General features: G+C 37.0%; 1 protein-coding gene across 1 annotated transcript in view; it reads right to left on the bottom strand.

Annotated features, from left to right (window-relative positions):
* Window positions 1-7735, bottom strand: part of LOC140239014 (uncharacterized) — a 58350-nt gene extending 50615 nt beyond the window's left edge. Inside the window, exon 1 of the mRNA XM_072318911.1 lies at window positions 7355-7735. Coding sequence (XP_072175012.1) covers window positions 7355-7483 — 129 coding nt within the window. The 5' untranslated portion in view covers window positions 7484-7735. The remainder of the gene's footprint in view (window positions 1-7354) is intronic.
* Between the last annotated feature and the right edge of the window lie 4495 nt (window positions 7736-12230).

Here is a 12230-nt window from a genome sequence, read left to right as displayed (position 1 = left end):
CAAAAACAAACAAACAAACAGGGCAACATTATAGAAACGCAGAATTGAAGAATCTTGGAGAGTTGCAAAAACAAAATAGAGTGGGTAAAATCCATTGGAAAAATTCTTGTCATATAACAGTTTAACCTGCAGGGAGATGGGTCCCACCTCCCTGACCTATGTAATATCCATCCATAACTGAGTGTTCTTGGAGAAACGCTGGATAATTATCGTCACCATACTAGGCATTTCTACAATTAAGATGTTCCTTAACTCCGGGCAGCTGCCATGTTAGGTTTTCAGTCCTTTTGTGAGACTATGATCTCTTATTTTGATGATTGTGTGTGTGTTTGTGTGTGCGTGTGTTTAGATTTATCAACTTGTTCTTTATTGAGTCATCCTTGGAGTATAAATTCATTTATTTAGGGTATATATATCTCTGAGTCAATTTCAAGCTATTTTTCAATATGACTACCAGTAATTTTTAAAGGAGCTAGATTTTTTTTCCAAGGCATGGCAATCTTTCATACAGCGTTTGATATTTGAAAATTGATTTAAGGACAATTACTTCTTGAACAGTCTGATTGGCAATTGCAGGACGTGTTGTCAGACATGAACATTTTCAATGGAATATGTACATCATGCCTGTATTAAGGCTCCTGGTTTGCTTGTACCAAAGAATAAAAAGGTCAAACTGACTAACAAAGACTTACACGAGGGTTGTATTCACTTTGGCGAGGAGACAGGAACAGAGCGTGACACCAACCTCTCGTTTCATTCCTAGCAATTTTGAAACCAATTTTGGATTATAAGAATGAAATGAATTTGGTTTTACGGAGAGAATAAAGTTAAAAAGGAAAATCGGTACGATCTTGTCTTATCTAATACGCAAGCATAACGCACACGTACACACACACACACACACACAAGAAAAAAAAAACCCTCTGTAAATTGTGGATTGTGTGACAGTGAGTAATCCACACTCAGCGTGTTCCATCCAAGTTCAGCTAGCCATCATAAAATATTCATATATTTGCTGGTGATACTCTCTCGTGCGTATATAAACGCGAAATCGTAGCATGGTTTTAATGACTCAGTTACTAAGAATTGCTCCAGGCTGGAATAAATATGTGGTAACAGACAGGAGGAAGAAAGTGAATGTAAATTTTTTCATTTTTTTTTTTTTTAGTGCTACGTCCGTATTGTTATGTTGAGTTTCTCTTTCTGAGTTTTCGAGCACATGCTGAAGGTCAAAGACATTGTATCATCCACGCTAACGCGCGCTAAAAAGCACAAGGCAATATCTCTAATAACTAAAATGTCAAAGAACTCTTGCTCATACAATCGGAAAACAAAGTTTGAAATCAAACACACGAAAAAACAGCCGGTCTCAAAACATATACGTATACAAATAACCATTGTCGGCAAAGAAGAGTTAATTCTGAAGATACAATTACAATGCGAAGCGTTGCAACTTTGCTTTTTCCACCATGCATTATCCTTATGTATCAAATTCTTTAACCAAAAGTTAAAGTAATTTCTATCAGTCCTTAAGCTCTACTGAGTTTCAATCGTAGACTATTTTGCGGCATGTTACATGAATTGGTTGACATGATAGAATGTGGAATATACATGTATGTCAGTCCTTAAAAAAAACCCAAACAAAACAAAACAAAACACAAAAACCTCTGTGCTTTAATTAATAGCTAAAATACGAATCAGTTATCATATTCCTCAAGTTCAAAGAGAAAAGTAAGTAGGTAAAAAGGTTAGTACGAATGATCCTTGGATATGTCGTGTTCTGCCAAGAATAAGCCCGGCTATATAAAAAATATGTATTTACATTGGCAAGAGAGAAAAGGTTGCATTGCTCGAAATAAGAGCGTAATTTCATCATCCCAGGGACATCAAAGGCAAACCGACTCCAAAAATTGTACGCCGTGCTTTATGCACTTGACGATACCATGTGTTGTGTGTGTCTCTTGGCGCGTGCCGACTTGATCAGAAATCTAATTAATAACCAATCAATGCGCTTGAGCTAGACAGCGCGCGAAAAAAGCACATCGTTTGTCTCTTTCGGCTGTGATTCTGAGGTCGGCCAAAACTCATTGGTGCAGAACAATAGCGTTCGTCTCTCTCTCGAGTAATTTTCATTTCCACTAAGAATCTAAAGAATTCTCTACTCGAATATACTTCCTTCAATCAATCAAAATGTGCAATATTTCATCCAAGTGCAGATAGCATTTTTGTCTAATATATGCTGCGTTTTCTCTATTTCCAGTGCTACCATTTTCAAGAAAAGTTACTTGATTCTTCCGTAGAATAACTGCATTGTATTTATCATTCTGAAAAAAAGTAAAACCCAAAGTAATGGTACACCCCTTTTGACAATCATAAAAAAGAAGAAGCAAGTGTACGTCCTCGATAGTGTGGTGTGAATCAATGAAAGTAATAAAAACGACAACAAAAGATTGATCCTTGAAAAATGGTAGAATTTGGGGCTTTTTTTCAAACAGATGATTCTTTTTTTCCTGGAATCCTTCAACTCGGATAAATGTGGAAGATTTCAGGGATGTTACACGTTTTTAACACTTTTCAGTGTGAATATGAAATATTCCTGACTGTGATAATTTGCTAAAGCCGTATAATACATTGTTCTGTGAGTATATTTGACTGTCTGCCCCCCCCTCTCTCTCTCTGCGTGTTTGAATTTGTGTGCTAGGAAGCCATTATATGAACACTTTGCGCATCACTTTCTCAAAATTCTTTTAAAACTTATGAAAATAGATTCCTATCTGACAAGCACTATTGCTAATTCATGGTTCTTCCAGATCGTCAATAGCGAATACCTCAAGTCTCTCTCCTAACAACATGTTTCCTAATTCATAAGACTATAGAATGGGGGTCATGTGATATGTCCGGCAAAGTATTGCTGATTACTGAATTCCTGAACGCTGGATATTCAATTGCACGATCAAAAACTAACAAACAAACAAGCAAGCAAACAAACAGACAAATAAACAAACAAACACATACACTTTATTGTCATTTTTTACAAGGCAATAACCCTCTAGATTGACCTTTCACTTCACTGGATGTGTAATGTGAAAAGAAATGAAAGCAATTATAAAACTTTGAATACCGTTCAGACGGGTACTAGATCTCACAGAGTCACGTCGTGCCACGCTTTTTTGCAATCATATAACTATACAAGATCGTATATGTCCCCCATCAGACCCAGTCTACTGCGCATTCTCTGGGAGTATCGCACATAGGTAACACAAAGTGGAGTAGACTAATGTAACATAATTACGTTTAGAAAAACATGAGGAAACACCACAAACAGAATTTACTGTCAGTACGAACAGGTGACAGAGAGATTGAGTATGAGAAGAAGAAATAAATGAGGCATAATTAGGGTATTCTCTTATTTTCAATTTACGCATTGGCTCATTAACATTGTAATTGCTTGACATAATCTCACGCGCGCGGAGACGCACACACACACACACACACGTACAAACATATTATGTATGTAAGTAGAAACGCTTAACAGAGCCTGAAATAGTCAAGATATCTAACTATGGGATTTCTTTATTCTTTTTTTGTAATCTGCTGACTTGGAAAGTACTAATAAATCAAACGCACCATCCATTCATTTTCTTACCTCTTGAATGCCATGATGATATGTAACTTTAGAGAATTTATGATATATATAGTACACAAAGCTTTTGATTCAGCATTTTCAACCGACGCAATGACAGGATATTGAGCTGCTTTGATAGGGCAGGCCAAGAATAGAGTCCCCTTTGATAGGCACTGGTCAGAACACAAAAAATAATTGATCTACGGTAGATGTGAAAGTGTTCAAGTCACGTCCGTCAGATCGACCATCTATCATCTCTCATACCGGAACGACAGTTTTAGAAAGTGTGTTTATTTGCACGTGGGAAGGAAAAGGTTCTTTTTCCTTGAAGGTATAAAAACATTTTTTTTCTTCACTTAAAGGGACTGTACAGTACTGGTTGAGGTAGGGATTCATGTTTTGAACATTCCTAAGTGAGATAATGAAAAGCCTCTTATGAAATATGAAAGAGCATGTAATTTTAAGAAGGATTCAACGTTTATTTGATGAAAATTGGTTTTCAAATGGCTGAGATATCCAAAAAAGTGCTAATAATAAAAGGCGACATGCCCCAACTTTATTAGGATCTCTTTGTTTCACCTTGTTATTGGATATCTCAGTCATTTCAAAACCGATTTTCGTCGAATAATCTTTTGATACCCCTTAGAACTGAATGCTCTTTGACATCTCATAGAGTGGTTTCTGAGTATCTCGCAAAATGTTAAAAGCTAAATCTACACCTCGACCAGAACTGTACACACCCTTTAATAAGGTTTGTCATTTAAGTGAACACTTACTGAATATATCCCACAACTGCAAAGATTTCACTTTACTCTGTTAAATGAACCTCTGCCTGTGAACCCGAAACGACTATATGGTCTACAACATGCACATACCCACACTCATATGCGTGCAAACATACATTGCTTGACATTAGCGGTGACCCGTGGTTGCACGGGGCCACTAAAGTTTGGTGTCGGGTCACCAAATTTATCTTTTGGTGGCCCTGTACAAGTAACTATAAGAACACCCTGTAAATTCATATCTTTTTCTTAACCATATTTCAATGATAATTTCAAAGTTGCAAAGCAGTCTTTCTCTGCTATATATATATATTTATATTATATTATATTCACAAGCGCTTGACACTAATTTTTGGGTCTGGTGGCCCGTCTGGGCCACTAAAGTGTTTAAATCATTGCAGAGCAGAGTGCATTTTTTTTTCTTTCTGAGAGAAACAGGTCATGAATTGAGTTGGTTGCATATAATCTGAAAGAAAATATTTCTACCGTGTTGGATAATAAATTGACATTGTTCACGGGTATAATATTCCATACCTAAATTGACATGCAGAGAAATCCTTCCACTTCTCTTTGACAGGACTACCAGACAGATTTTCGCTTCTTAAAGGGATTGTAGAGTTTTTGTTGAGACCTAATTTCAGGTTTCTAACTTTTTGTGAGATGAGAAACCTCTTATGAAATATAAAAGAGCATGTAACTCTATGATGAATTCAACGTTTATTTGATAAAAATTGGTTTTGAAATGGCTGAGATATCCAAAAAATAGAGAGTCTAATAAAGTGTAGGACCCACACTTTATTACGAGCCCTTTGTTTTACTTTGATTTTGGATGTTTCAGTCATTCCAAACCCGATTTTCATCAAATAAACTTTGAATCCCTCTTAAAATGGCATGCTCTGTACTATATCATACGTGTTTTCCTGGTATCTCACAAAAAGTTAAAAGCCCAATTCTCATCTCCACCAATACTGTACCATCCCTTTACTGCAATAAGGCAAATAACATGCTTTCTTCGGGTCCAGACACCCACCTCAATAGCCAGACGCAGTATTATGTGCCCGAAGGTTATTTTCAATTCCGTGTGAAGTCATGTGAAGTGCTAATCAAATCATTTGAATTGATATGTTTTTTTTTATACTCTCTCTCTCTCTCTGTTGCATTTTCAATTGATAAGGAAGGTGAATATGAGTGGTTTTTGCAATAACAACGAATAACAAAGGTATGAGATGGCCTTTCTCTCTCTCTCTTTATTTATTCATTTATTTATTTATTTTTTTTGGGGGGGGGATTTACTGGATCTATATATTGAATGAAAATAAGTTGTCATGAACTAAATAGCGCCATTGAAGACTGCTTGGTGTGGAAATATCAGATACAGCCAGGAATGGTACAAGAATAGGACACCCCCGGCAACATACGAATATTCAATCTTTTAATAGTCGTAAACAAGTTATTTAAAAACAGCGTAGAAACCAATGAGTTTTGTCCATAACTTGCACGCATAGTCGAGTCCACTTGAAACTAGTTACAGATGTTTGAATTATGAGACGAGATTATTTGACGAAAATGTGAAATATATTTTGTGAATGAAACCGTCATAGATTGCAAGATGCAAGTAATAAAATGTAAGAAGAATGAAAAAAAGAGGAATTTATATGCACAGACACTCATTCTGAATTGGTATGTACTTTAAGAATCATCCAAGTTTTTTTTCTTGAAAATAAAGTTCATCAATTTGGATTTTTATCGACCGCCCATAGAATATTTGGTGCTATGGAATTTTAGAGGTTTAAATATAGATATATAATTATGATTATAATGCTGTTTTGTAACGCAACTGCGCTGGGCCTTTAACCCCACGTGGCTGAACCTGAAAAATCTTGTGAATTTTACCACCGAGGTTACGCCGCCCAGAGGAGAGAGACATGATCACGGATCCTCCCGAGGGGACCAGCGTCATACTCTCAATGGTATTGTGTCAGAGTATCACTATCATAATAATTGATGCCCGCAGAGGACAAAGAAGTTCGCCATTCCTGACCGATTGTTATGATCACGAGGCCTTTTTTCCTTGGTAGTTGGTTTGGTATTTGCCTACCTCCAACGTTTGCGGGAAAAATGACAGAGAAACCATAGGAATACACTCGATGGTTTGATAATGTCTTCATAGCTATCCTCTCACGCAAGTATTTTGTCTTCCCTAGCGTTATCACAAAACTCCTTTGTGACTATTAATGCAGTAGAAAAAAGACAGCCGCAATTCTTTTCGATAGACATGATCGAACGGACCACTCAGGAATATAAGGATAGCTAATCGCTGCGGATACTACTCATGATGTTGTTTTGAAACGCGGCAATTATTAGCCCATCTAGGTCAAAGCATCTGCCTTGAATAACAGCATTTCAACATTCTCATCTTAATTCTCCAATGTGCTTCCTACAACGTCAGACTTTGTAGACATGACCATTCAGAATACTTAATCCTGGCGATTGAACAATTCGCTGTTGTGAAGCCCAAAGATGACAACTCCCTTCCCCGCAGCGAAATAAAAAAACAAAAACAACGAACTTTGATTTAAACATATCAATTCAATAAAAAAAAAAATCATGATATCTTGATATCTTCTGCAGAAATAATCCGCAAATGCAGACAGTCAGTAGCAATTCGGGTAGCCACGCGTAAGTTGTTGGATTACGCACACGTTCGAGCTCCAGTGCATTTTCTCTGCTCATTTTGATATTTTCATCTAAGGAGAATTGGTATATGACGCTTCATTGGGATTGGAATAATATGTTTACTTAACAGAAGATAAGCAGTCCCGCGAACACCTAGTCCTGCCCACAAAAATGTTCCAACTCATTGTTAAGAATAAGGAGATGTCATCATTTTCTGAATATAACTGACTTTTTGTATTTGTTTCAAAGGGAACTGATATTGGCCTCTTACCTGTTCTTCAATCTGAGGGAATTCATCAGCGTCCAGATCCACGACGGGCAGCCCGAGGTCAAGATTCCTGCCGGCAGCGACGGCCAGAATGGCAGCCAGGATTGCGAGGTAAAACGTTGTTAGATTCATTGTCGGTTATTTACGCAGACGATGCCAGTCGTGGAGCGACGGAACACGATATGTTACAGAGGAGAAAATGCACACATAGAGAGTCAAAATTTGGCTCTTGGTTATAGGAGTGAGTCTGCAGAGAGAAATTCACTTTTGTCGTCGCCAGAAAGGCCAACTGAGTTGCGTGGAGCTCGTCTCTTGAAACAGGTGGGGAAAGTGGGGAACGATTCGTTGCAAGTGATTCGTACTCTAGTTCTCGTGTACTGAAGATTCGACCAATAGGCGCTGTGATATCTAACGCTAGAGCTGCTGGCGCGCTTGTTAATAAAGGACTCGAAACGCAGGAGACATTTTATTTATAACATTATTGGCGTTATCATGTGCCCCTGCGGGATGCACACACAGCAGTAGAGCGGGAAGCAGTCATTAGGGGGCGTGATCCAACAAAACGCAAAGGAGCGTCGCGATTGACACCTGCTTGACAAGCACTACTCAACATGACCAGTCACGACGAAGCCACGCCCCTTTCAAGGAGTCACGTGAAGATGACGTAGGAAATACGTCAGCACTTATCTGTTGAAGACACTGGTGGGCTGGTAGAGAGAACAAACAAGACGATTATTAGTTTCATGCGTTGTGGCTATAAGTAAGGTATTGGGTATTATGGAACAAAACGATAAACACAGATTTATCACTCGTCAAATCATTCGAAGAAGCGGAACTTGAACGGCCCAAGATGAATAAGGAGGCACGCGGCACACACTTATCATGAATTATGTGCTTGTTATTATAGGCGAACTTCATAAATCGGGTCGTCTTCCTATATTATTCAGAACATGGTACAAAAGAAAGAAAATAAAGATATAAATAGATAGATAAATAGATAGATAGATAGATACATAGGTAGATAGATAGATAGATAGATAGATAGATGAGATAATATGCTTGGATGAGTTCCTTGAACAGAAGCATGGCATAATTTCAGTAAAATCATAACAAGAGGTTTGCACTTTTATACCAATGAAGGTATTATTGCAGTTTTTGAAGGATTAAAAAGTTCAAAATCACTGGTTAAAAACATTTGACAGTCGCTAAAGAGGTTGGGATGTATTGAATTGCGGTACACATGTAGAATGATTGCATGAAATTGTTATTATACATAAGGAGGTCAAATCAATTTGGCTTTGTTCGACTGGAGTGCGAAGGGCTTAACAACATCAACAGATCTTCTACAATTTCTAGGACAAGGAGTAATATCTGCCCCCACGGAAACGAAGAAAAAATTGTTCCCTGATATTTTAATATTTCATGGATTTACTATTAAACTTAAGATTATTTGGCCTTCCGCACTGTCCTCCATATATCTAAGAAATTTCCCTGCTAGATTGCAACATTTCATTGATTATTTGTCAAATTAAAAGCATTGAAATGAACTCTGAAGAAAGTTTGATTCTGTAGTTTTCAATAAGTTTGAAAACAAAATTGAAGGTTAAACAGCCTTGATGTAATTATGACCTGTTTCATGACGTCAACACAAGTCTCAGCTGATGAATAGGCCATGCCAATCGCATTTGATATTCTTCCTGGATCACTAGTCCGATGCTCAAGTTGGCAACAGGTGCTAGAAAAGGAGAGAAAGTTTAGAAAAGTCCTCGCTGATGAAAATATTGGCAAAAGTCTTTGAAGTGAAGATTGAAAAATTTTTGTCAATCCTAGTTTGACCCAAGCTTAGTCACCAAACAAAACTTTGCGTTTATGATAACGATCATTCTGCGAAAATTTATGGCAAAGAGAATAAAAAAGACGACACATAAATGATTTTAGCGCTACTGTCAAATATCAAAAGTCTTATCATGATTTACGCTCATCAAGAAACTGCTGAATGTCATATTCATGGGCAAGAAGTAAAAATGAATACATTCCCTTTCAGTTTTATTTGAGGTCACTTAACAATTGTACTGACCTAATGAATCTTCTTACATTGTGCACAATCGAAATGAATTATTATTCTTAGTTTATTTAATTTGCTTTGTTTCTTTTGCTACTATTATTATCATTAACATAATCATCATTATTGTTGTTATGACTACCATTCATTATAATTCTTGTTATCATTTTTATCGCCACTATCAATGTTGTCGTTAATAACTGTCATTTCTACTATTACTATCACCATCATCCTGCACTGATTTTCCATGTTTTCAGGTTTCTCTACGTTGACCTCTTTGTCTCATGTTTTGCGTCTTCTGATCGGACAAAGGAGTTAAAAAACTCTGGAACAGTTAAGTTATTATGCTTTTAAATTTTGAGAGGACGGAATTTCCGTCAACCTACCAATGCACTTAAGAAACGTCAATCTGAAAACAAAATGATAAGATGAATAGATAAAAAAAAATGTGGAGACAGTGTCAGGCCTTGTATGAACGATGGAATGTGATACTTGACGTTAAAGGTCCTGCTTACCTGGGGGGGGGGGCAGTGATTTTAAAAATGTTCAAGATATTACTTTTAATGCATATGCGTAGGTCAGTTGTATCACAAACATCCTACCATATAAAATTTTTGCAATGAAGCCTTAAATATAAGGAAATATCACTATTTTTTTTTTCATGAAACCATAACTGTAGACGGTTTAGTCTAGAAACATTTTTATTATAACCTTTGTTCACATTTTGTATATTTAACAATACTTAACATCGATAATAGTGGTTCAAATTTTTACATTGGTTGTTCCTATCCTTAACTCACATTTTAAAACTATTTTGAAGCACTAATGCTCAGTCTTTTGTTTCTTCTGCAAACCACAGTATTGCTGCAGTTCTTCCTATAGGCGTCTAAGTCAGTCAAATCATGATGGCAATGTATGTAACATTTTGGCAATGTTATTTAATCACAAAATACATTTCACCATGTGCTCAAAAGCTGTAAAATGAAACCGTAAATCTTATTATCTAACTTGACTTATGCCAAATGACTTGTTCCAGCCATGAATACTCAAAACCTCATAGCTTTTCAAAGTGCTTTCACATACCATAATACAGGGCAGCCATATAAAGTCACTGGAATGAGAAGAGTATTCTAAGCAAGGTTCAGTGAATGCATTTCACGAGTTAGAAATGCTAATGATGCAAATGACTTCGTTTTTGTTCTCGAGTGCGCTAAATATAATTACCGTTATTGGGCAGCGAATATGTTTTTCTGTCTTTGCTAGCCTGCATGAAATAACAGAAACAACAAAATACATAATAATAATACATAATACAATGGCTCATATTTCGCTTCCAAATATAATATAAAGATGCACAAATAGATGTATAGAATGTCGTATGTCTTCTGCTAGGATAATCAGGGAAACGGATGCCCTTTGCTTCTTTACTGCTTTCTATTTGACGTTGCCAATCTATACAGAACTCGTTTAACCATGGCAACAATGAAACACTACGACAACTCCAAAAACCATAATCTAATCCAAAAAATTTCAAAGTCCTAATCGGAGGAGGGAATAGAAGGGAACATTACAGAGCATGATATTCGGATCGATATTAAATCAATCAATAGTACGGTTAGTGCTACACGTGGACAGTCAACATTTTTATTTTCTAAATGTGCGTGTTGATGCATATTACCCTATTTATACTCATAAGTGAGTGCTGTTATATAGTCCTCTCCATTATATAATATTTTGCACAGTAAAAGATTAAACAAGAAGAGAAAAAATGAGAAGATTGGGAGGGAAAGGAAATACACACACACACACCCACCCACACACCCACACACACACACACACACACACACACACACACACACACACACACACACACACACACACACATACAGACACGCATAAAATGAAGCACCCTAAAATATGGAAAATTGTTATCGAAACATGTTTCAACGAAATTGAATATACTGTAATGAAAAGAGAAAGCTGATATGGAAAACTCGACCCGTACTTTCTTTACCGGAGGATATCCTCCCTTGCAAATAAATCGGGGGACTTAGCGAGATCGCGGGAGCTCAAGGAACGTTCTAGCAAGAAACTAAATAATGCCGACGCATTTACATGAGCTCATGCCACTCCAAAAAAACTGAATGGTTTCTGGTTAAGCTGCATTGATTTATTTAGTGGCACTACGAGGCGGGCATGGACATTCAAAGGAATATGTCATATTTATTCATGATTTGATAAAGACACACAATCTCCAAGTCAAATTAGTGTCGAATGAACTTCGATGTTGTCGCTTCTGGTTAAAGCAGGGATCCCGAAATAATCATGGACATTAATAGATACATTAAGAGAGTGTGATTTTGCGGAAATAACCTGGCAACACTCACACAATAACATGTAAAATGTCTAAAGCCCATTTATGTCGATTTAAAAAAAAAAAATCTTACATTGCCAATCAGTTGTTCGAGACAGTGAGTGCAACCGCAAAATCGCCATCGCGTTCTCCCTCAGACACACATACACGTACTTCACACACACACACACACACACACACTACAGACACACATACATTACACACACACACACACACACACACACGCACACAGACACACTGATGTGTATTTTCTGGAAGAAAATGATGACACTAGTTGGGATTGATTACAACTGCTTGTCAAATTGCCCTTCATGGACAAAAATTAACAGCAGTTATTCAGTGTTTTGCCGACTAGCCCAGCCTGATAAAGAATATTGACGGGGGATATTCTCGACAGGGATTCAAACCAGCGACCTCATATATATAATATATATATATATATA

This window comes from Diadema setosum, chromosome 15 (genome assembly GCF_964275005.1).
Source record: "Diadema setosum chromosome 15, eeDiaSeto1, whole genome shotgun sequence".
Taxonomy (NCBI): domain Eukaryota; kingdom Metazoa; phylum Echinodermata; class Echinoidea; order Diadematoida; family Diadematidae; genus Diadema; species Diadema setosum.
The sequence above is the reverse complement of the archived record's forward strand: the minus strand, read 5'-3'. Positions and strand labels throughout refer to the sequence as shown.